The sequence below is a fragment of the Plectropomus leopardus genome, chromosome 20 (assembly GCF_026936395.1).
Source record: "Plectropomus leopardus strain MGB_pleo_1.0 chromosome 20, ASM2693639v1, whole genome shotgun sequence".
In the NCBI taxonomy this organism is placed as follows: Eukaryota; Metazoa; Chordata; class Actinopteri; order Perciformes; family Serranidae; genus Plectropomus; species Plectropomus leopardus.
This window is the reverse complement of record NC_142195.1, coordinates 16,053,350-16,078,165: the sequence shown is the minus strand read 5'-3', so window position 1 is coordinate 16,078,165 and position 24,816 is coordinate 16,053,350. Positions and strand designations below refer to the sequence as shown.

General features: G+C 39.4%; 3 protein-coding genes across 4 annotated transcripts in view; all 3 read right to left on the bottom strand.

Annotated features, from left to right (window-relative positions):
- Window positions 1–331: 331 nt before the first annotated feature.
- Window positions 332–14,348, bottom strand: atp6v0a2a (ATPase H+ transporting V0 subunit a2a). Of its 2 annotated transcripts, none has more exons than XM_042509430.2 (20): window positions 13,649–14,348; window positions 12,143–12,221; window positions 11,851–11,948; window positions 11,165–11,302; window positions 10,719–10,816; window positions 10,492–10,618; window positions 9,597–9,679; window positions 9,414–9,507; window positions 9,127–9,339; window positions 7,838–7,988; window positions 6,675–6,814; window positions 6,435–6,592; window positions 6,253–6,343; window positions 6,044–6,162; window positions 4,523–4,733; window positions 4,318–4,437; window positions 4,106–4,219; window positions 2,648–2,765; window positions 2,322–2,493; window positions 332–1,337 (listed from the first exon to the last, which is right to left on the bottom strand). In XM_042509430.2, exons 1-20 carry the CDS (start codon window positions 13,757–13,759, stop codon window positions 1,235–1,237), a joined length of 2,538 nt encoding a protein of 845 aa, XP_042365364.2. In that variant the 5' UTR covers window positions 13,760–14,348; the 3' UTR covers window positions 332–1,234. The 2 variants fall into 2 exon arrangements, with proteins under 2 accessions (XP_042365364.2, XP_042365366.2); XM_042509432.2 differs by having other exon boundaries at window positions 10,719–10,795.
- A 1,614-nt stretch (window positions 14,349–15,962) lies between these two features.
- nfkbil1 (nuclear factor of kappa light polypeptide gene enhancer in B-cells inhibitor-like 1) lies at window positions 15,963–21,572 on the bottom strand. Its single transcript, XM_042509568.2, has 4 exons — window positions 21,160–21,572; window positions 20,963–21,075; window positions 19,559–19,670; window positions 15,963–19,478 (listed from the first exon to the last, which is right to left on the bottom strand). Exons 1-4 carry the CDS (start codon window positions 21,431–21,433, stop codon window positions 18,889–18,891), a joined length of 1,089 nt encoding a protein of 362 aa, XP_042365502.2. The 5' UTR covers window positions 21,434–21,572; the 3' UTR covers window positions 15,963–18,888.
- Window positions 21,573–22,612: 1,040 nt separating this feature from the next.
- tbc1d10ab (TBC1 domain family, member 10Ab) overlaps window positions 22,613–24,816 on the bottom strand; it is a 33,543-nt gene continuing 31,339 nt past the window's right edge. The window contains exon 10 of the mRNA XM_088071542.1: window positions 22,613–22,724. The gene's annotated coding sequence lies outside the window, so the exon portion shown is untranslated. The remainder of the gene's footprint in view (window positions 22,725–24,816) is intronic.

Here is a 24,816-nt window from a genome sequence, read left to right as displayed (position 1 = left end):
GCCCAAATCTGCAAAATTCTGTTATTAAATTTTTTGACACCTGGCTCTGAAATATGCGTGGAAGCATGAAATTATCACTGGCAGAATTTCTCTCTAAAAAGACAGAATCAGGCTAAGTATGATGTCTTGTCAAAAGGCACATTATTGTCAGTGTAACATCTCGGGAACAACAAAACAATTGACAGACAAGAGCTCTGCATGCACACGTTGGAAAACTGCTCATTCACCCAATTTAGATTCTGGAGGTGGATTAATAATTGTTGAAGTCATGTTTTGTTATCAATTAATTGCCCAACAAGGGAGCTAATAAAATCACACTGAACACAATTGGTCACTTGCATTTCTTGAAACCTTTATTTAACACATCAAAATGGTAAAATATTAGACTCTTGTACAGACAATAATTTAAATAAATACCATGATTAATTATCATTTACAAACGCAACAAGCATCAAAGAAAGGCCTACGGCTTCTTGACTTTTTCTGGAGTATTTGACATGTTTCTATCGATTACAGGGGAGATTACGCTTAAATAAATGCGATAATAAGTAAATAAGCAAACAGCGAACAGTTAATTATTTTCATTTGGCATCATCACAGTCATGAGTGAAAACTTTTCATTGTACAATCATTTCTGCAAAGTGCTTTGTGACAATATGCCTCACAAAAAGGTTTGTAGTGTTTTTATTATTCTGTAGATTTTGATGCCTGCAGGTTTTCTCTCATCATGTGGAGGAGCAGTTTTAAAAGACCCAAAGGCATTCCCATATCATCGTCAGAAATAAATCTCTATGGCACTACATCAGGATGCTCCATATGGTCTTTGATATTGTTGTGACTTTACATTGCACTGTATAACTGTGTATTTTAAATACCATGTTGTAAATAATACAAAACCAGTTTACACAGCACAATGCAAATTAAATATTTGAACTCACCCAACTGTAGGTAGCATTGAGCAATATCTCACCAACAAAATTAACTGGTTAACAGAAGAAGAATTTCGAACCTCTGTGTGTTCAAAGGTTTGCTGGGTACAGTAGTAAGGCAGTCAGCACAGCCGATAACATTTTAAAAATCGTCACGGTGAAAAAACGTTGCTACAAGAGTTTCAGTCCATTGTCTCGAAGGTTTGTAGTCATCATCACAGTGTGAATTTTTCAAACTTCCAGCATCCTTCCCATCATCAAGTCTGATTCCATTCTTTTGCGTTATCTCAGACTTCATGTTTTGTTTAAAGCAAGCCGTCTTGTTCAAAAACGGAGGGCAGCAGGGAGAAGTCAAAGGGCACAAACTTGACACCGTTCCCGTGGTAGAATTTGTTCTGAAACTCCACCCTGAAATCAAGTGTTCAAGTAAAGGATCTTTAGTGAACGATGGGGGAGGTGATAAAAACAGGAAACCGAGAAAAAGCTAAGCTAGGTCACTCTAAAAACAAAAATCTGACATCATTACATTTTTAATTTCAATGAGTGCATTTGCATGGATGTGAATAACCCATTTCTATTGAGGTTTTTGCAGTATCCCGTTTATATGTTTGAGCATGTTAACATGTATGTGTAGCATGTTAATGAGAAACCCCAATATGCTAGCTGGAGAACTTTGAAAAGAAAAAACTGGGATGTAAAAACCATATCCTGAATATGATCATAACAGGTATAAGCCTCATAAACAGTTTATTCATGTACATGTAACCGCACTCGCAGTCTAAGTCTTAAAGGCCCAGATACACCAAACTGACGTCAAAGACCTAGGGGCAACGGAGAGAGACTGTTGGGTTGCTTCAAGGCGCCTGTATCTCGGCTAAAAAGCTGCATTTGAACTTACTACAAAGACAACAGCATGTGCGTCCTGCACCTGCGTGAGTGGAAATAACTCTCCATACCATCAAAAAAGGGAAAGAGAAGGACCGCCAGGACGGACTCAAGGTGCTAGTTTGCCAGTTGGCACATTAACAATACAACCTAATGTTGAAAGAACAAAAGATATTTATTGTGCACTGGCGAACAGTAACGCAAACATTTCCGGTTCATTTCTGCTTATAAACGGTTTCAATCTCACGCCCTCTTGACTGTAGCAGTTTGTTTGTCTTTCTCAGTTCCGTTTCTCTTCTTGTGCACGCAGCTTAACCCGCAATGAGAGCGGTTTCACACTCTGTCAAGCTGTGACACCGATTCAACATGCTGAATAGGCTAAAAATTAACATTGACCAACAGCTGACCATCTGCTTGGTGTGTCAGGGCCCTAATAAGGTTATTACAGAGCCATTATTGAAGACCTCAATAAACAGGGCACAGGCTCATTGGTATAATGAGACTCACCAGTGAAGTCGGAGAGCGTGCAGGAACGCTGATAAACCTTCCATGACTAGTAGGATAGAAACGGTGAGCACGGCAAAAAGGCCGAACACAGGGACCAATAACACCACCCCGACTCTTGTAGTAATCCTCAGACCCAGGCGCATCACCATGCCCCACAACACCTCCGACAGCTCTGAAAATAGAGCCCATACAGATGCACAATATATACAAGGGCACACACAGAATGCATTCTTAAGTAAGTTAAAGAAGTCGTGCCAAATAGAAATTAGTGGAAACAAAGAGGCACAGACAGTTCAGAGTGAACTACTTTTGGTGACTGCACTTACGGGCATGAGCCAAGCTGAGAGCCCAGAGACGCAGGTATGATGCAGTGTTGGAGATGCAGCCCAGGCAGTACTCTATGGTGTGAATGGCCTGGTACAGGAGCACATCCGCAAAGTCAAACTGCAAAACAGTTCAAATAATAAGTGAGATATTATGCTTAATTCAGAGTCAGACTGATGAAAATGAAGACAACGTTACAAATTATTTTTCCTAGGATGGTGAAGGCATGACCCGCTCCACTCTGCCTCACTCTTCCTCCGATTATCTTACCCCGACATTTTTACTCTAACCAGTTCCAGTACTCATGCCCAAACTGTACCACTCCAAACACTGAAGGCGAGTACTAGCCCATCAGAGGGACAGTAGGGCGGGGTCTTTCTTTGCCATCCTAGGAAAAGAAAATTTGCATCCAGACAAAATAGTAATCCTGTTTTAATACAGCATACTATAAGGCATTTATATATTCCTTTATTTACAGAAAGACAATGCCGGTGTTCACAGTATAATAAATAAGCTTCACAATTATTTCCTGCAACCCTATTTTCTGTCTTATATTTCATGCCATACTTAAGTGCAATACATATTATATACATCACTGTATATTTCTAATGGCAGTCCTTCTTGCTAGATGTTCTTAAAACCAGTAACATGACAGGGAAAAGTACAAATAAGACAGCTAAGTGATGACAAAAACAACAACAGCAAACACAACACAATAATACAATGACCACATCCACCACTTAGTGAATGCACGCTGGCAAGTATCTTCTAATGTGCTACTACAGCACGTCACATTCACTTCAAAATGCCAATAGTACCATTTAAAACATCTAGACGTATATACAGACTCACAGTGTAAAATGCTGGGTCTTTTAAAAGTACATAATTCAATTTGACAGAATTGCACAAACTGTCAGGATATCCTGACTGTAATGCATGAGACAGATAATCTGTCTAAAGGCCTTAACACATAAACAAAAACAACCAAACAGAGCTGAGGAGTCTCTAACGTTTCGCTGTCAAACTGTAAAGTGAAACAGTTCGTGACCCTGCCGCCATGTTGGAAACAGTCTCATTTTACAGCTAAACAGTGCATTAAAATATGTTTCCGAAAACTAATAGGCAAGAAGTAGGCAATGCAGTGATCGAATCTTGTTTCATTTTTATCAGCTCTGCTTACTTTGACAATTTGGCTGCAGTTCACAAGCAGTGATTGACAGCTGCGTAAGAGACTCCTCTGATGGGTTGTTTTCTGTGAGCTGCAGCAGATTCTGGCAAATGCCATTAGATAAACGACAAGTGGGAGGAGGAACCGGATTTTTTTTCCCACAGATTATCTGCCTCATCTCCTTTTGTGTGGATGAAGTGACAGTTTTAACAAATATGACGAAAAGATATTTTCGTGAAAATTTACGGACTGTATTAAATAAGTAAAGGCAGGAAACTGGTGGACCTCTGACCTCTTTAGGAAGCGCCTCTCTGCTTGGCACTTCATCAAGTCCCTCCTCTTCATCATCTTCATAGGATGGTGCTGTGGAGTCATCCTCACTTACACGCCTCACCCTCTCATAACCCTGAGGTGAAACATCGTTGTTAATTTGAAAAGCTTTGACAAATGATCAGAAACTAATTAGGGTGAATCTATAAATACATTTCGGATGATCACACATACTCTGCGTCTGCGCAGGCCTTTGCCGCCACGGTACAGCCAGTACAAGTAAAGAGGTTTTCCTAACAGCAGCACAGGAACCGACAGCATCGCTATTAAGACTAAGAAGATCTGCAGCCCAGTCTGTGGAATCAAGACAACAAAAAATGCATCAACAAACATCAAAATACATCCAGAGCTGATTAATGGAGAAGGTTTCAACACATACCTGTCCCGGGTAGAGAGGAGTGATATCCTTCCCCTGCATGACGAACATGTTGATGAAGTGGATGAGGATGCTGGGAGCCTGGCTGGAGTCTCGTGCACCGAACGCCAACCATTTGTAGAGAATCATGAAGACCAGGTAGCCAAAGAGACAGAGCAGGAAGAGCAGCTCAGGAAGAAATAGCAGATAGACATTAAATTTCTGTCGGAAGTGCCTGAAGGGAGAGAACAAAGTATGGGAATAAAGAGAGATTGGTTTTAAGGATTAGACCCCTAAATGCTGAGCCAGTTTCATTAGAGACATTTGTGATTAGCTGCTGAGAAAACTTTTATATTAAAAGCTAGCGTCTTAGTACAGGGAAAATTGAGAATATTTTCTAAAATACTACACATAGTAAAGCACCCACATATTCATTTCCAGAGGAGTGCCCTTAAAGGAAATCCTAAAATATTGATGACTGGCTGAAATCCCTTTTACAGCTAAATAAAAATGATTTTTTTTTTGCAAACTGTGCTCGCCATTTTTACTGAATTATATGCTTGTCTGTAAGTTACAGATCCACAAAGAGATAACTTTAACACTGGCGAAAAGATGGTTTAATTGGTTAAAATAAAAAAAGGTAATTAACCCTTTGAAACCTGAGGAAATTGGCCCAATTCTTTTAAGGACAGAAGAAGGCGGCAACGAGTAACTTTACAAGAAATGACCCAAAATATTGGCTAAGGAATTACAGTTATTTGATTGTGTGCCAGTTTAGTAACTCTGTGGTTATTGCATCGGACTTTGTGCAATACAGCTGCCTTAAAAATATACCGTACAATGCAGGAATTTCCTTGCAAATATTATAAAAATAATCCCTCTCAATCATTACACGTGTGGTGGTGTATTTATCTGCAGAGATGATGCACTTTGCCTGTATTTTCTTATTTTGCTGTAGTTGGGAGGTTCCTAGGCACAGCATGCAGGTGAGGCTGGGACTTTATAAAAAGGTAGCAACCAGGCCGTAAGCAGCAGGCCTCAAAGAGGACGGAAAACTGCAGATACAGCACCAAACAAAAGGCGAAATGCCAAGGAGTCAAAGCTGAGGTTAGCTTTCATTTTGACTTCTGCTGGTGATACTGTTTACAAACTTGAACTAACAATCCTGCAGATTTTACCTTTAAAAAAGACTCAATAATTCCCTGAGCAGGGAGCAAACGTCCACAAATGTTTGTTTTATAGAAATGATTAATAACAGTTTTGAGACCTTGCCAGAACCTGAGCTTACACGACACCTTAACACATTTTCATGAACACATTTCCAACAATGTAAATTCAAAATGTTCTGAAACATTCTTTGAATTCCAAAGCATTTCCAGGTTTTTTTAAATTTCATAATATATTTCATGACCGTGGGAACCCTGTGTAATACAGAATTTTTATTTGCACATTGATGCAGGACACTGATAGATGCTCATGCTTTCAGTGCATGAAGAAAAAGCAACGTAAGGTCACTGCCAGGAGCGTATGACTTGAGCCACTCACAGGTGATTGAAGACACTCAACACCACTCCAAAGCTCATGTGGATGACCCCGATAATAACCGACATCTTCATCTTGTAGGAGTTGAGAAAAGACAGCCGGTTCACTGCCATGTTCCATATCTGACAGGATATTTAAAGAGCATATTAGTGAAAAAGATACAAAATTAATTGAGTATATCCTGACTGTAATGTCTGAGTGCATTTACTCACAGGATCAATGCCAAACGGGTACGGTCCACTGAAAACGCCGCTGACGTTTGGGTCTAACGTAAGCAAAGCATTTGTTTGGAGGGTTTTATTTCTGCAATGTGAAAAAAAGATATGTATTGATTCAATAAAATATTAAAACTGACATAAAAAAATGTTTCTGTGCGTATTTTCTGCTAACTTACGTCCATTGCTGATTTGTGAACATAGCTTTGACACTCCACCCGGAGCCAAATATGTTGAGAGACTTGGAGAAACAGTCATTGTAAATCAGCCCCGTGTAGATAGAGAAAAGCCCCATCATCAGGATGATGTAACGTCCGTTGAAGAATGTCGCCCATATCTGAGATCAACAGCTATCAGCTAAAACCAATTTACAATCACCAGACTCTGCATTATGGATGAGAGGAACAAATCATTCCTACCTCATTACTGGATCGTTTCTTCTTCTGCTTTTTTTCTGTCAACACCATCCACAAGGCGAAGAGACTCATTACCATCCCGTGCCCGAGGTCGCCAAACATCACAGCGAACAGAAACGGAAAAGTGATGATGGTGTAGGGAGCTGCCAGTGAGAGAAATGTCTTTAATGTTCTTACCCTGAACTTTTTTAAAGGAATACTTCACCCCAAAAATGACCATTTGTGTATCAATAACTCACCCTATAATCTGATAAATTTGTGAAGAAAACTTTAAATTTTCTTTAATGCCTCCATGGTGAGCTAAGAATCCAAAAACTGAGAGAATTCTTGGTGAATTGAAGTAAATGAAGGCTGCATTTAACGACCACAAAACTATATCACCAAATCAGCTTACAAACTCTCACGAAACTCGTGCAGTATAATCAGCGATTCCCCCGTCCCTTTCATTTAGAAAAAACAGTGGAGTAAAAGTTGACAGAAATATAAAAACTCGCATAAAGTAGAGAGTACTGTAAAAAGTACTTTGTACTTTGTTAAATTACACCACTGATACCAGTCTCATTTATCTGGTCATATAATCAACACTGCCCTACCACATGCATTTTCGCTAAAAGCTAACTATTTAAGCATTTACGAATAAACATTCCCAGGCACGGACGAATAGCATGCATGGGCTCCTGTGTTCTGTTTAAATCCCGCCTCCCTGCTCCTTCATTGGCTGGGAAGCGACAAGCGTGGGTGAGTGGCAGCAGAGCTCCTGGCCAGCAGGAGAGTTCAAACCCACACACTTGGTCAGGCGTGCAACTCTGTGCCAGAGACAGTCGAAGTGTTGTAAATACTAAGGTTTTGGTGAAAATAAATGTGTTTGGGAAGTTCTGAACATACGACTGGATAAATGAGACTTGGATTATACAGCACGAGTTGTGCGAGAGATTGTCAACAGATGTTTTGATATAGTTGTGCTGTTGTTAAATGTGTCCTGAATTTAATTAAATTCATCCTATATTTTCTCTGTTTTTGGATTTTTTATTCAATGTGGGGGCATGTAAGGAAAACAAGTTGACAAATTTAATGTAACACTGGGTGAGTCACTGATATACAAATGGTCATTTTGGGGTTGAAGTATTATTTTAGAGTTTTTTCTTAACAAGACATAGAGTTCTTACCTGGGCTTACCTCGCGATAGTCCCCCACCCCGTACGCCTCCACGATGCTCTGAAAGCCAGATGTGAACTTGTTGGTTCTTAAGAGGGTGGGTGGGGTGTCAGTACTCGGGATTCGGTTCACAAAAGACGGTACAGTGGCGTCACCTTTTCTCTGTTAATAAAAAAAAAAAGAATGAAATGTTAAATTCTGAAAACAGTTTTAAATTAACCCTTTGACACCTGGAGCAACATCACCTTTGTTGTCCTGCATTCAGATGCCTTTCACAAGAACTTAAAGCTTTGAACCATTATTAAACTGGTGCAATTTCTGTCAAAAATGTTGACCTAGTAAGACATATTTCACAAATTGGAAACAAAACTATTTATAATGATTATAATTACAAATTTTAAATTATGTTACAAAATTATTAGACTTTTTAAGCACTTTTTCAGAGGTGATTTCTTTTTTTAAACTTTCTTTTAGTGCATGTTTTTTTAAATTCATTTATTTTTAAACTAATTTTCCTGTACGTCTTACTAATTTCTTGCTAATTTTTGGATTTTTTTTCATTTCTTCTGTCCTTGCTCATTACCTTCTTCCCTTGTTTTTGAAAGAACTTAAGTCAATTTGCTCGGGGTTAACCAGCATTAAATTCACAGAAAAAACCCAGATTGATGATGTCTGGAGCTGTTTTCGTTTATGCATGCCAAATATTCACAGGTTTGAAAAAAAAATCTGAGATTTCTGGGTGATAAATTTAACCTGAAAACAACCAAATACGCAGCGTGGTGCAGAGGGAATTGCTGGCGTGCACTGTACACCAAGAGAAGAAAATGCTAATGAATGCAAACTACAACAACAACAACAACAAATGATGCAGCCAATAATTTTAAAAAATCATGACAGATGGAGTGATTCAGGACAGCAAGTCATCCAAAAAGCCTGCTGCCAGAATTAAAGCGAAATAATTAAAAAAGGCATCTTAGTGATACAATTTGGGCAAATAACAGCTGATAAACAAAGCCAATTCTATTCAGAGGCCAAAAATTATTCTTATAACCAGCTCAAGAGAGAGAAAAGTACAACAACTTACTTCTAAATTTAACTATCTAGCAATGCTATGAAATTAGTCACATATTCATTTTAAACAGTATTTATTTTGCACTCCACTAAATATCTAACTTGATCAGCTGCAACGCTGATGCTTTGTGTTTAGAGAGGCGGATTTAGTGCATGAAATCATTTGTCTGCAATAAATTTATCTGCCACCATTAAAAAATGATCAGCTTTAATATTTATTCTTCCTCACCGAGCCCTCTTCCAGCGCCCCCCGCAGGTTTGCCAGGTCACTGACGGGACACCACACCTCCGCAATCAGACACTTGTTGGTGACGTCGAAGCTGCAGAGGTTCAGGATGTGGTAGATCGCCTTCATCTTTTTGACCTGCACGACCCAGGTGTACGCTGACTCTGCGGCCTTCTGCAGAACCTGCCTCAGGTAGTCCTCGGTGCGGTGCAGCACCTGGAGGAACACAACAGTTACTACAAACTCACCGGGGATGTGCGCACGTGTTAAATGTTCTTCATGAGACTTACGTTGTTAAGGTCTTGGATGCGTGTCCTTAAGCTGTCCAACACATCTGCCCGCTCCTCATCGTTCTCAGGGTGCGGATAAAGATGGCAGTGGTAACTGAGGACAGCAGAGACAAACATGCACGCTGATTGTGAGGGACAATACCATCAGTTTGACAGACAGTCATGTGATTGTGGCATTCTTACCAATCACAGATTTTTTGTACTTTCTGTCCGATCTGGTCGCCCCAGAAAGAGATGAGGAACACAACACTTTTGCTGATCTCACCCTGAAACAACACAGATCAGGCAAATTACTACAAGAAATCATAAAGTGATGAAGAATAACTTTTACATGTATCCCTACAACATTACATTTTTTTATTGCTGGCACACAAGTAGGATTTGTCACTTATTTCACCACTACAGCATCATTTTATGAAGATTTATTTTAAAGCCCCTGAAAAAATCTCTTTATTATTTCATCATTTATTTGTTGTACTTAAATATTCATAACTATATGTTATGTAAGTACAGTAACTCACAAACAATATTTTGCCGAATATAGACACCAGCTGCAGAGAGCACATAAACCAAGGAACATGTTTTCAATATACTACATGCAAAATAGTTTTGTTGTCTTTATTATCACAGCCTGGAATATGTCAGTAATTTGCAGAAACATTGATCGTGACAGTGCACCTAGTGGAAATAGCATGTATTTTCTCCATATATGGCTAAATATGTTTTTAAAAAAAAATACTAAATGAGGTGGAAAATAGTAAAAATGAAAAATTCCAAGGCAAAAGCACAGATTGACATCCACAAGTAATACAATGTGTGTTTTTATGCTTTGATGTCTGTGGGATCAAAAGTTGCACTTTGAAAGGGTTTCAATGGTGCATGTTTTTGCACTTTGTCTACACAATGTATTTTAGATTTATTGAAGGAAGTGAGCTGGAAATTCCAGGATAAAACAAAAATGCACAGTCTTACCAAACTGTATACCATATACATGAACACAAAATGATCATAAAATTAAGAGTCAAGGCCTGTAAAATACGCCAAACAGTCCCTTAGGGTTACATTAAAATTCACTCACAGTGTCGAGATCGGCGAGGTTCTCATCCACCTCTGCGTAGCTGAGGATGGTGTAACCCTTACACACTCTCCACAACATGCGCTCAAAGGCCTCCACCTTCACCCGCTGAATGAGACCTGACACAAACCTGCAGACAGGAGCGATCAGACGGCGTTTAGGGTTCATTTCTCACTGATGGTGCATATTATGACATCCTGTGGATGTTAATGACTCATACGGCAGCTCACCCCAGCTTGGCTCCGAGTCTTTGCATACCGGTGCATCCTGTCACCGAGTCTGTCTCCATGGTGGGGAACTCTTCATACTGGGGACCAAGAGCCTCATGCTAATTATAAAAGGGAACATGTTTCATTCATGACAGCTTACATTAGCTGCTCCTTAAATGGTCCGACACAAAGTCGACATGGCGTTCGCACACTGGAATGTGATGTTTATTCTCACAAAGACACCCTTGTTGCTCTTTGCTGCTTCCCTTTCTAACACGGCAGCCTGCATGAGTCAGGTGCTGCTTGAAACGGCTGCATTTTGACTGAGTCTTTAATTAAAGTCGGCCGAGAAACAAAACACGACAAGAAAACAAGACGCTACTGAAGAGGTGACGGGGAGCATCTTGCATCCTGTGATGCAAACAAAAAGCAGTGCGTGACAGGCAGGCGGTTGGAGACACACTTACTCTGGAGCGGCTGTGTATGAAGGTCCGTGTGATCTTCAGCATGTGTGTGTACTCAGTGAGCTCCAGCAGGTTCCTCCGCAGCTTCTCTTTGTTTCGGGCCACCTCGCTGAGCTCCATCTCCAGCCTCTGAAGCTGCTCCTGCACATCGGCACACACTTAACATCAGCTTATATATCTGCATTCAGCAGCAGGATGGCTCGTTTAGTTAACTCAGGAGATGAAGAAGAATAAATGCTGAATATGGCAGAGAGGATGCAGTCACAATTTTAACACTTTAATATTTATTTAAAATCATGTGGAAAAATTAGTTGCAATAACATAATTTTTTGAAGAATCAACTGTGTTCATTATTATGTTAATTAAGTGTATAACACTTTAAAATTCCTTTAAAATAATGTGGACAATTTTGTTGGGCCAATTCAGTTTTTGCTAGTAATCAACTTAAAAACGTGTGTTCATAATTATGGTAACAGTACATAATTAAAATTCCTTTTAAATAATGTGAAAATGTAATTCTTTATGAGGAATCAACTTAAAAATGTGCATTCATAAATATGGTAATTAAGTACTTTATTACCATATTTCTGAACACAAGTTTAAAGTTTGTAACCCATAAAAGTTCAATTACACACTATGTAAAGCCCACAGGACAGGGACTTTACAGTCAAATGTGAAATTACACTTACCATGATCTCGAGGACTTGTCTGGGCGGAGGAGCCAGCGGGCTCTCATCCTCCTCTGGAACGGCAATGTTCGCCTTTTGAATCTCCCTCAGAAGGTATCCTGTCCAAAAAAAAAAAAAAACTCAAAAATGCTGATGGTTTGTTTCATGTTAATTACTGCTGGAGCGTCAGAACAAGCTGTCTAAATCTCTTCCGAGGGACCATTTTTCACAAAACACAATCAACCATGAGTTGATAAATGATCCAGGTGCGTGCTCAAGGACCGCATGCACCAACCCCAGGTGCCTCTCTTACCCAGAATCCTCTCCATCTCCTCGCATCTCTTGATTTCGCTGACGAAGCGCCGCTGGAATGAGCTGACACTCGGGTTGAGCTGAAACCAGAGGAGCACCACAGGTCAGCCGCAAGTTACTGCATCAGTCAGTGCACGAGCAGTAACAAGCATCTTAGCACAGTTTTAGGCTGGACCTGAAAACATCAATTATTGTTTATTATGGTTTAAAAATGGCAAAAACACTACTGGACAGACAGACAGACAGATAGAGCGATAGCGCATTCTCAGTATCAACAGTAAATCTGGTGTTTGTCTAGTTTCTATGCCTATTTTATCTTTTTTTTAAAAAATTATTTTTGATAATGCACTCTGTTTTATTCTGCTCTAAGCCTGGGGTCAATGTTTTTTATGTTTTTTTTTATTGGTGTTAATGTAGGTGTGTTTTTACCTTTACTGGCGTATTGGTTTAAATATTATTTGTGCTTATTTGTTTGGTTTTACTCATGTGTTATCATCTTTTATTGGTCTATTTATTCTAATTTTAGTTTGTGCATTTTAATTCATATGCATTATCCATTTTCAATGGTTGTAATTTAAGCATGTATTTTATTTAATTGTAACTTTTACTTTTACATCAGTTCTTACTCACTGTGTCTTTTATTGGTTTATCCTTCATCCTTGTTATTATTTATGAGTTTTTCATTTTTAATGGATTTGATTCACTTTCATGGTCAGTTGACGGCTTTGTTGTGCGCCAGCAAAATGTACCTCGCACTTTGTGCAGCACATTGTTCTTCCACCTGGAAGGAAATGAGCTATATAAATAGTTTTGCTCGCTTGCTTTTGATTTTGTGTTATTGATGTTTTAATCTTGATTGTCACATCTTGCCCTCCACATGGTGCCTGCCCCACCCCCCGCCCCCCACACCATTTTCTAATTTACAATAGAAATAAAATGCTTCAAACTGGGATTTGTTCTTTGACTTTAAGTATATCTGCCAGCAGTATCAAAATAAGGCTTGTTTATAAAAAAAAGTGCAAGTGGAGGATCCCCCGCACACCTCACAGAGGCCCTATCCAAGCCCCAGCTGTCCTTAAATCCTAGAAACATCCTAAAATCCTAAAAATGCCCTTTAATCCTACAGGCCCCTGACCTCTTGTCATTATGCAAAAGTGGCCCTGAAACAAGTTGAGTATCTCTGGCATAGCCTATAGTATTTTATCTTGTCCTCTAAAGCACTTGTGTTTCAAAATGTGCTATAGAAATTAAGTTTATTATTATCATTTATTATCATAATTTGGGTCTATTTACAGAAGGAAATTCCCCAATCCACGCCCCTTCCTCAAAAATACATGCATATACCCAGAGAGACAAGGAGAGGAGAGGTAGAATTAATTAATTCTGTCTTAAAATAACAGAAAGGGGCCTACTAAAATAATAAATACAGGCCTAAAATGAGGCTTTTATGGCAAAACAGGCACGTGAATAACAAGAAAATGAGTGTGCATCATGTGTAGCTACTTACATCTCTAAACTCGACCAGCCCCAGCTCCCCGAGCTCACTGATGCAGTCATATTCAGAGCCGGACTGCAGAAACAATTGCGCCAAGCACATCTCCTCACTCCGAAACACCATCTTTATCTGGCAGACAGATCTGCTGCTCCGCCGCGTTATAATCTGTCTGTAGCCGACTGAAGCTGCACGACGAGCCGGTTACTACACGCGAAAATAGGACATCACAAAATGCAACGCGCGTGCCTTTAAACCACCTTAACCAATTAACATCCCCTCGAGGATTAATTATTGTCTATCAATAATAAAGACGATCCTCAGAAGGGGCATTTTTCTCATCTTGAGTCTGGGTGTCGCAGCTTTTTGTCTCCCTCCACAGCCGTCTGATTAAATAAACATTATTAAAACAAAGACAAAAGCCTCCCTAATGCACCTTTCGCATCGAGCGATCCCAGAGAAAGGCGTCATCCCGTGGGCTCCTCTTTACCTCCAACACCTGACATTACGGCGCACAAACACGGCGACGACGCGACGCTGGCGGCGCAGAGACGAGCAACAGGCAAACTAAAATATAAACCATCAAGCCGCCATGTAGACACACGGGGCTGAAGGCAGCACGGCACGTTATAAAAAGCCACAGTCAGAAATAGGCTACGGCCTTTATTCCCGCTACGTCGCCCGGCAATTGACACAGATTGCGTCTCCGGGTTGCCAGATATTGTCGCATCCTCTTAAAGGATCGTCGTTTCTTGATTTAGAAAAGGAGGGCTGTCAAAAATTGTTTTGACACCGACAATCGCGATGGAGTCAGTATTCAGATCCTTTAGGCCTACTTAAGTAAAAGTACTAGCACCACCCTGTGAAAAGACTATGTTACAAGTAAAACTCCTGCACTGAAAATGGTACCGAAGTAAAAGCAAGTAAATGTAATCACTTTAAGTATATATATTTTTAAAAATGAAATAAAATATATATTTTTTAAAAAGCTAAAAAACAACAACCAAAAGCATTAAAATTATTGGAACCCCCCCCCCCCAAAAAAAATCAAAATTATTAAAAAAGAAAACAACCCTAAACATAAAAAAAAATCAGAATTAAAATAATAGCCTCTCCAAAATTAAAAATCATCTAAAAAATAGAAAACGACTTAAATATTGATCAAAATAGTTGTAACTCAACTGAATTATTCATTAACTAACTGTTGCAGCTGTACTTGTATAAACTTTTTTGTAATTTAATTTAAAACAAAAAAAAAATCCTATTTTATAAACTCATGCTTTCTTATGCAAAAATATTAAGTAGCCTAAATAAAACTGTCAGATAAATGTAGTTAATTAAAAAGTAGGCTATAATATTTCCCTTTGAAATATAGTGGAGTAAAAATATACAGTAGCATGGAAAGAGAACTCTTAAATAAAGTACAAGTACCTCAAATCCATACTTAAGTACAGTAGGCTACTTGAGTAAATGTACTTAGTTTAATTTCCACCACTAACTGACAATTACAATTAAATAACAACATACTACATCATATCTGTCCATAAATGTAATGGAGTTGTTAAACACCCTGCTGTATCAACATTAGTTATATGTTTCAAGCCTAAATTAGCTTAACACACTACTTTCTATGCAAGTAGACTATAGACTTCAAATACAATCTATTTGTTTACAGTCATTTAAAGAGTTTTATGTAGGCTAATGAGACAAAAATATTAAATAAATTAAAATTAATAAAAAAATAACCTTTCAATACCAGAAGTAATAAAATATTCTCTTTTCAACCAATTACAACTGTTATGATCTAGACCCTCAATTTTGTATTATAACTTTATCGGTAACCCTATACCAGACTGCCATTATTCTCGTTTTTCCAGGCCTATTATGTTATCATGGATGGAATTTTCATGTCGCTCTTTCTTAATACAAAAACAAGCTAAAATATAAAATTTAGGTGTAAATATTTTGATAATTTCTTTGTCCCGTTTTAAGCTTTGCTCGTAAATGTCACTATTTTTGTCCCCTCTTAAAGGGGGTTAGCTCACCAACCTGGCAACCCGCGCATCTTCTTATACGGTTCCATCACTGAAAGCGGACCGACCATCTGCTCGGCTTTGTGTGTGAACTCGCTTATTTAGGGGGTTTTGGGACGATATATTAATTTTGGCGTTTTTAAAACATTAATTCTCTCTTAATAAAGTTTAACTGAATGTTTTAATAGATCTGCAGATCACAGGTACGGGCATCTCTGACCACATGGCGTCACGTGCTTCAGGCGCACACATACCGGTACTGGGCCCACATGACTCAACACAAATGTTACTCAGGGTTAAAAGGAATCTTTAGGATGATGTTCATTTATTTTCTTTAAATATTGCATTTAACAGATGCATGTTAATGCTCAGAGTCCAATCCAAAACTAAAAACCGCTCATCTCTGATGTTTTGATCCTGCAAGCACACACATACAACATGGGCGGATTATGAGACAATGGGCCCCTGAGCACAGATGTGCAAAAGGCCCCATCATCTCATGTAAGAACAAGACACACAGACTTTGTTTTTGTGGTTGTTTTGTTTATCTGTGTATTTATTATGTGTCTCTTTGTGGTTTTGGGTCTCTCTGAAGTAATTTTGTGGATTTTTTGTGTCTTTTTAGTTATTTTGTACCAGTTTGGTGTCATTTTGAGTTTCTTTCTTGTTGGTACATGTAATAGTAGGTATGTTTCCATCACAGATTTGCGCAAAGGATTATTTTCAAAATGTCGATAAAACACAATTGCGAAGTGACTGGTTTCGATTAAGTAATGTTATGCGACTTTTCTCGCGATATTATGCACTTTTCTTGTGATAACATTCCAAGAAACATGGTGATGGATGTTCAAAACATTAGCTGGTTTATTTCTGTTGCAGCCACCACACTAGCCGTCATTATTTCCAATCGAAGGCGAAGTAGGTGTGTTATGTGAGCAATAATAGAAAGGCAAGCCCCTTATACTTTGAAGCAGCCACCTATGGGGGATTTATGGGAAGCGAAAGACCACAAATTCATGGAGGAATTGTGGATTTAAAACTTCCAGATGATCCGCTCAACTTTTGAAGAGTTATGAGATGCAAAAACACCTCTTGTAGCGCCTGCTGCTTCATGCCCGAGAGAGCCAGTTCCTCCTCCCTAAAGTGTTTCCATTGTAGTTTTGCAAAATATGGCTTTTTCGAATCACCAGAAATAAAATCTTATGAGCATAAAATCATCCCAAATCATCGCATTTTGCCACTTTGCAGTGGACTTTCTGCGTCTGCTTTTTACGTTCTGGGATGCTGCTAACATGATGTCAACACAAGCACATGGCGGGACGTGGTTATGCAACAACAGCACATGGCAACCACCGCCTGGCGGTCAACTAATGCACACAATGGCACAGCTGATTAGGATCAGGCAACAAGGCCACGCCTGGTTAGGATTAAGGGAAGGAGGCACGTGGTGAGGTGTAGAAAAAGTCTGGGGACTGATGGACTAATGCACCGCCCCTTCCGCCTGCCCTAAAGGCGCCCTTGCGCTCCTTATATCACGTTGTTTCCGGCCATGTTTCAACCTGACACTGTCCCGCTGCATTTCATGCACACACAATCGGCTCCATTCGTCTGGCTGCATTCTCACCTGACGTGAGTTTGGAATGAGAACGGACTGGTACTGACTTCTAAAAGAAATTAGAAAATGTAGTCATAACACCCGAGACACCCCACCCACCCATCAGATTCAGTCCCCGCAACGTTGATGCCATGGCAACACTCCCACCTCCTATAACCAAACACACACAGCCACATCAGGAGCCTGGTGGTTGTCTACTTTAAATTCTGTGGAGGCCATAAAGGCCCTGACACACCAAGCCAACAGTCAGTCAGTGTTGGGACATCAAAGAGCGTTTGTCGCCCTAAATTTTGTGTAGTGTCCCTCAGCCCTCGTCTGCCCTTATCGGACACTCGTTTGTGAATGAAATGACTCTGATTGGCAGCGCAGCTCAGTGCACAAGAAGCGTAAACGTGAGGAGAGTAAACAAAGAGATAAAGTCAAGAGGGGGTGAGACTGAAATGTACCTGTTATATGAGGGAAGATTGTTTTCTTTAGTCGTCGAGCTCTTTAGCAGAGAGGTTGATGGTTTGTGTTGTTGTTGTTCACTACACTGTAAATATGCCTTTTTATTTCACCACTGGATTGTCTGTTAATGTGCTGACTGATAACTAGTGTCCAGACAGTCTTCTGGCTCCTCATTTTGAACAGGGATTACAGCTGGCCGCCGTCTGCTGGAATAGAGATCTATTTCCTCTCACGCGGGCACAGAACGTACGTGCTGGTTGGCCGTTACCGGCAGTCTATGTGGTGTGTTCATGCGCAACTTTTTGGCCAAGACGCAGGCAACGTCACGCAGCTCAACAGTCGGCTTTTGTTGCCACTAGTTCATTGAAGTCTGTTTGGTGTGTCTGGATCTGAAAGGTTAAAGAAAAACATTGCAACCAGAGGGTCACTGGTTCCCATAACTGCTCAGTGGTCAGACTGGGACTGTACTGGGCCGCCTCCAGGTGAGCGTCTGAAACCTGAAACCACCTGGAGTCTTATCCTTAATTTGTATAAATGCTAAGAGGACGCTGTAATTTGCTTTTCCTTCCACTTACATTTACATATGGTTTGTCTGTATTAACTTCACTTGATGAGTGAGTGGAGACTAAAATGTTGTTAACCCTTTAAAACCTGAGCAAATTTGTTTCTTTCAATTTCTTTCATAACATAGGAAGAAGACAACAAGCAACTAAACATGTCCCAAAAATGAGAAAAAAAAAAAGTACAAAAGTTACAAGAAAATTACCTAAAATAATACGGAAAATTTTAAAATACATATGCATTTGTTTTATATAAAGCAATATTAAATATAAACTTATTATAATTCTAGTTGTTTTCTAGACATTGACAAAGTCTGAATAACCCTCCCCTCATTTTTAAAACACATTTTTGGGTAATTTTCTTGTCACTTATCACCAAATTCTTGAAGTTGTGGACAATTTTTGCCAAGTAGGTCATTGCTTTTTTCCCAGTGTTTTTTGAAAGAAATTAAACCAAATTTTCTCAGGTCTCAAAGGGTTGAATAGCTTGTGAAAGGCGTCTGAATGCAGCACAAGTAAACTGAGTTTTTGGCTCTTTTACATTAAAGGAACTACTTTTGTGTCGAGTTCAGTGTGTTTCCAGAGTTTTCCAGGAAGGTTTCAAGTCCTCAGACTCTGAGCTAATCTGTTGAGCTCCTGCGACAGAGCTGTCACTGTATCCAGGATCCGCTGTTTGTCCTTCTCCTCTAAGCGAGCTTCACATCGCTGAGCAAATTTATCAGGATGCCACAGTGCTTGCTGCTTCCGCAGCATTTTTCGAAACACCGGCACGTCTTTCCTGTCCACGCCGTGCAGCATCACGTCCAGCATCTCCTGCACTGTACCTCGTGGAGCTGGCCAAGGGATGTCGTTGTAGCTCAGCTTTGCGCTGCCGGAAGAAGAGGCACCATCAAACGTAGCTGCACAACGCTCTTCGTACCTGCGCTTCTTACCTCGCCGAGTCTCCTCCTCTTTACGTGCTGCTCGGGCCAGATACTCTTCATGTTCCCTCTGCAGCTTTTCATGCAGCTCTTTGTTGCTTTTCTCTTCCTGCTCTCTCTCCTGTTTGCTCTTCTTTTTTCTCCACCCAGAAGACGATGCTGCCAGTCTCTGCGCTTCAGCATGCTTCTTATCGAAATATTCTTTTCTAATACGGTCAGCCCAGTCCCCGAAGTCTTCCTCGTCATCGTCGACAGGAAGAAAATCATCAGCTGTGAAGCAAACACAGAAGTGTCATTATGAAGTGAAAGCCAAAATGAATTTTAGCATAAAAGAATGAGTTTAAATTTACCATCATAAACTCCAAAGGTTTCAAAGAATTCATCCTCGCATTCATCAAACAGCTTGTTCATCCACTCCTTCTCAGCGTCTCTTTCAGATGGACGGCTCATGTTCTCTGCAGTCTGTGAGGAATATAAGGATGTTTAAACACGATCCAGTTCACTTAATTTCAAAGGGCTGCTGATCTGACACTCTGACATGCAATAGTTTGATTTCCTGACAACTGCACACTCAAACTTGTTTTTTCATCGAATCAACCCTGAGAGACAACCAGCATAAAAGTACAGATTAAAATGCCACATTTTAACATTGACTTTCAACAGCAGTTCCTAAGAACAAATTCACTGTGGCTGAAAACTTTTCTCAAAGAAATTGTAACCAAAATATGCACAGAATATCACTCGTATTTCTGTACTGCTATTACTTATTATTGATTGGCTGAAATATGTGCCAACACTATAATCCATTTCAGTTAAAATCAGCAGATAATATCAGTCGCACTGGTATTTCCATCAGCCTGGGCTTCTTGGTCTACAGAGTTTAACCTCTACACACTCCTACCTACCAGTTTATACTGTTAAAGATGTCAAAAATAATAACTCTGTCTAAATACTCTGCAAAGACAAAATGACTTACAATAGTATGTTACAGCTTCTCGCATCTTCTCACACATAATACTTTTTTTTAGCAATTAAACTGCTGATAATCTGCTTAACTGAGGGATCAAACTTAATGTGCTACATTAACACACATTTTTGTACATTTGCATTATTACTTTTCTATTCTTCAGTCAATGTTTTGTGCCCTGTTGTTTCTTCGTGTGTTTCTGCTTCAGATGGCTATAATTCAACCAAAAGCCCAAACCCAAAGATATTCGATTTACAGTGACATAAAAGATTGTTTGACTTACTGATTATTTGGGGTATCATTCTATGAATCATAATTTTAATTTGTGTTTAGGAGTTTTAGTCAGAAGAAAACAAGCAATTTGAATTTAAGTTAGATTCAAGAATATTTAGACATTTTTATGCCAGACCAATTATAAAGCAACAAAAATAAAACAAAAATAATACATATTTTTTAAAAAAACAACAATATTACAAACCAGCAAAAATGTGAATAATAATAATGACACAAACAATTTTGATATTGTTAAATGTAACATCAGGAAAAATACGAATAATCTTAACATTTTAAAGACTTTTGAAAGATTGTTCATGACATTTTAATACCAATTATGGTCTTATTTTATGACTGAATTCAATCATTTTTAAGGGTTTAAAAGAATATGCTGGAACCCAACAAATACACTGAACTACAATGAAATTATCATTAGTGTGGCTTTAGCTTTTTTTTATTTTCATTTTTTAAATAAAAGCAATCAAAATACAAATGATCTACATGTGTGACTTACGTGTGTGTGTTTGGTCCAGTTCAGCAGGTCTTGAGGTGTGACTCCAGCTCTGTTAGAAACAGTCAAAGCTTCAGGACAGCTCTTTTTCAGAGGCACGACCAGGTCATCATATGCTGAAAAAAACAAAAAAATAAAAGACAACTTCTGATAGTAAACATGTATGACTCATCAAAAGCTTCTCCCCGTGTCCTCCTCACCTGTCTTCCCGTGTTTCAGAGCCCTGTTAGCTGCTATATGTAAGGCCGTGTCTCCTTTACGGTCCCTCTGGAGGACATCGGCTCCGTGTTTGAGCAGCAGCCGCAGCGCAGCGTCGTCTCGCAGGGAGCAGGCCAGCTGCAGCGGGCTCCTCTGCCTCCGGCCCTGGGAGAAGTTCACATCCAGGTCCCGGTGCTTCCGCAGAAACGACTTCAGCTTCAGCACGCTGCCCTCCTCCACGTACTTCCACACCCGCGTCTGTTTGCGAGACACCATGCGTACGAAAGACAGACTGAGACAGAGCAGACTGAGACAGAGCAGACTGAGCCAGAGCAGACTGAGACAGAGCAGACTGAGAAACAAAGCAGGTTAATTTGGTTTGTTGTTAGCTTCTAAAGGCCTTAGCATCGGCTAGTCTGGTCCTTCTTCTTAATGTTTCCGAAGCTGCTCGGTCACCAAAGTTCCGGGGACAGAATGGTTCCGGTGTCGTCACTAGGTGTCAGTGTTGACCATCTTTGTAAATCAGCGATTAATTAATAAAGTAAACCTGGTTTATAAGTCACTTTTATTTACTCAGCAGCACACTGTAGCTACACTGGATGTTTATTTTGACTATCATCTTTTTACATTGGATATATTTGATTTATTGCGAACTTTTGCACATCCCCTGTTTCATATTTTTGCTCATCCTGCAACTTTTAAATTTTTTTTTTTTTTACTTTTTATGAACGGTTTTGAAAACTGTACATTTAGTGGTCAGTACAGTAAATTTGCAAATGAAAATTAAAAATGAGACAAGAATGTATAAAACAGGAAGACATAAATAAAATAAAATAATCAAATAAAATAATATGAAATAATATATGAACACACATAGGGGTTTACCTAATTAGTTATACAATAAAGCTGTAAGATCGGCATAAATTAATAGTTTTGGTTAGTTTTTATTACGCATTTTTAAGTTAGATATTGTTTAAGATATGTATCTAGAGCTGATTTTTTTAAAGTGGTATATGAGGGCAGTTTCTTAAAATATAAATTTCAGATAAAATAATGACCAAATTAATTAATTACATATTGTTTATTCTTGTACATCCTGCAACTGTACAGCTTATTCTGACAGTTACATTATACATTTCTGTTATGTTATAGTACTTTCTTAAAGAATCTTTTGAATTTTATTGTATATCTTCCTATTTTATATTTAAGTTCTTAAATGTGGCAGTATGTTGCCTTTTTAATATTCCTCTTCATATGTTGTATGTTTAAAGAATGTACATAAAAAATCAAGCATTCCTTTTAAGTGAAAGCCTTCAAGGCAATAAATCATTTTCTGACTGAAATGTAAGTTGTATTTATTCCTTCTCTCTATCATGAGAAAAACAAAGCCCCACTATTCATCCTATGCAATTTGGCTCACAGAAAACGGCAAGATTTTGGCACAACTGTGATACTGTTCATACTTTCAGGACTCCATCGTCCTTCTACATGGTTAATCACTCAGTATTCAGAAGCCATGCCTGCTGTCTTTGTGGTCCTGTGCCTTAGCCTCCTTTCAACACGCCACCTGTCAGGAGGAAGCATTAAGAGGTCAAATATGTGCTTCTATGTGTGAGTGTGTATGTAAGTGATTAAAAAAATATTCAAATTCACCATTCGCTTCTAAAAAAGTACTCTGGTAACCAGAGTTGTCACAGTATTGGAATTTCTAACTTTGATTGGCTGACAATAGCTTGAAAAATATCCATAACTGACACAATTTCTGATACCGTGTGTGAAAATGGACATTGAGGGAATAAAAGATAAATATAGCAAGGCCATAACATGACAGCATAACTTTTTAAAAAACTTTTTTCTTGTTAGTAGCAGCATAGTAACATTAACAATAAAATAGAGTGAGTGATAAGAGCAGCTGGTGTGTCAATACTGACAAATATGAGGACTTACACTTTACCTGCATCAACTGTTACAGCTGTGATGATTGAACATTTTCAAATGTGTGGGTGCATAGCTAATTATGCACAATTCATTTTTACTAAGAGACTTTATTGTTTTTTTTAAATCAGTATTTTTATGTCTTTTTTAAATGTTTTTATGAATTTTTTTTCTGGTCCACACTGTGCATTTTCAACCAAAATCCACAGAGCAAATACATCAACATAACACAGAAATGACCCATACATAAACACATGGTGAGAATCTGTGTGTGGCTGCAATAACATACGGCAGCTGGCAACATTGTTGCATTATTAACACAGAAAATGTGCTCAACCTTGAGTTATCACTGGAGTCTAACATGTCGCCACATTAAAGCTGTAATCATTTCTCACAGAAGGGATCTCTGACTTGGGGCCCCCTGCTAACCTATATTAGCAATAATCTTACTATCACTCCTGATGGTGCTGAGGACACTCCTTGAGCATTTATTTATTTATTTAGTTTTAATTTATATATTTTTTCTCATCTATTTATTTGTCTTTTTTCCCCTTCTTTTTCTGTTAATTTTTGTATGTCTGAGCCTGCCTGTTTATTGAGGGTCTGTATATATATTTAACTAATTCATTGTTTACTGTGGCCACTACTGACATGGGAAATTGAGTGTTAGCAAGATTTTTGTTGGGGTTTTATCTTTATCTTTTTCCTTCATGCAGATGATCTGGCACAAACTATTGTTCATGCACTACTCTGTGCTGTCTGCAAAAACTGAATTTAAAAAACATTGAAAAAAAAAAGCTACAATCAATGAACACCACTGTGCTGTCGTTATTATGTAATTCCTTGCTTGCACGTGCAGCCATCTTTTACCTGTGATGCTTAAATCAGTGCAGCTGAGCTTCTGAATTGGCTCCGTCCTGCTGCAGATGACAGTGCGTCCATTTAGGCCCGAGGGAGGGACGGGTGCACAATGGAGAGGATAGAGGAGGGAATGAAGGGACACCTTTGTGCCCTGTGAAGAGGATGATCTTCTCTGAGACTCGCATAACCCAAGATCCGGAGTCACCCAAAGCTTGGGCACTTCCGCTCCTTTCTGCAGTCGGAAACGACGTGTCCCCACTAATGATGGTCGTCTTGTGTGAATGCCTTTGAAATGTCTGCCATCTCAGGAGAGACGGAGTGAGGGCAGAGAGCGAGGGAGAAAGACACATCTGATTTGTCACCTCAGGTGTTTTGAGTCCCATGTTTGCCACTGTGTGTCGTTTAAGCTTTATTGTCCTCATAGCTCCCCTTTGTCTCACACTCTTGTGTAGAAGAAAAGCAACACCCTCGTCCTTAGAGACCTCAGGAGGATCATGCATCTCTATCTATCTCACAGAGGGCCCTAAAGGCAGGGAGATGTCTCTGAAAGACAGGATATCCCCATCAGGAACCCCTACCTTGCCTTTCCTCCCGGGCCTGCTGACTCTTATCCTGTCTGTGAGGCCTGTTGTCCTCCTGGGACGCTGTGGGGAGAAGCCCCTGTAAGAGCGGGTTGCAGGAAGCTGAGGGTCCTCCAAGACGCTCCAGGGGTCAGCATCTCATCCTACCACGCTACGGTCATAGCAGATTCAAGGTCCGGTCTGCTGGCTGCGCTGCCCGGCCTCCATTGTTAGGACAGAGGAGAAATGTGCACACACTTCCTCTGTCTATTTTCTGCCTGACCTGGTTTATTGGGTTCTGAT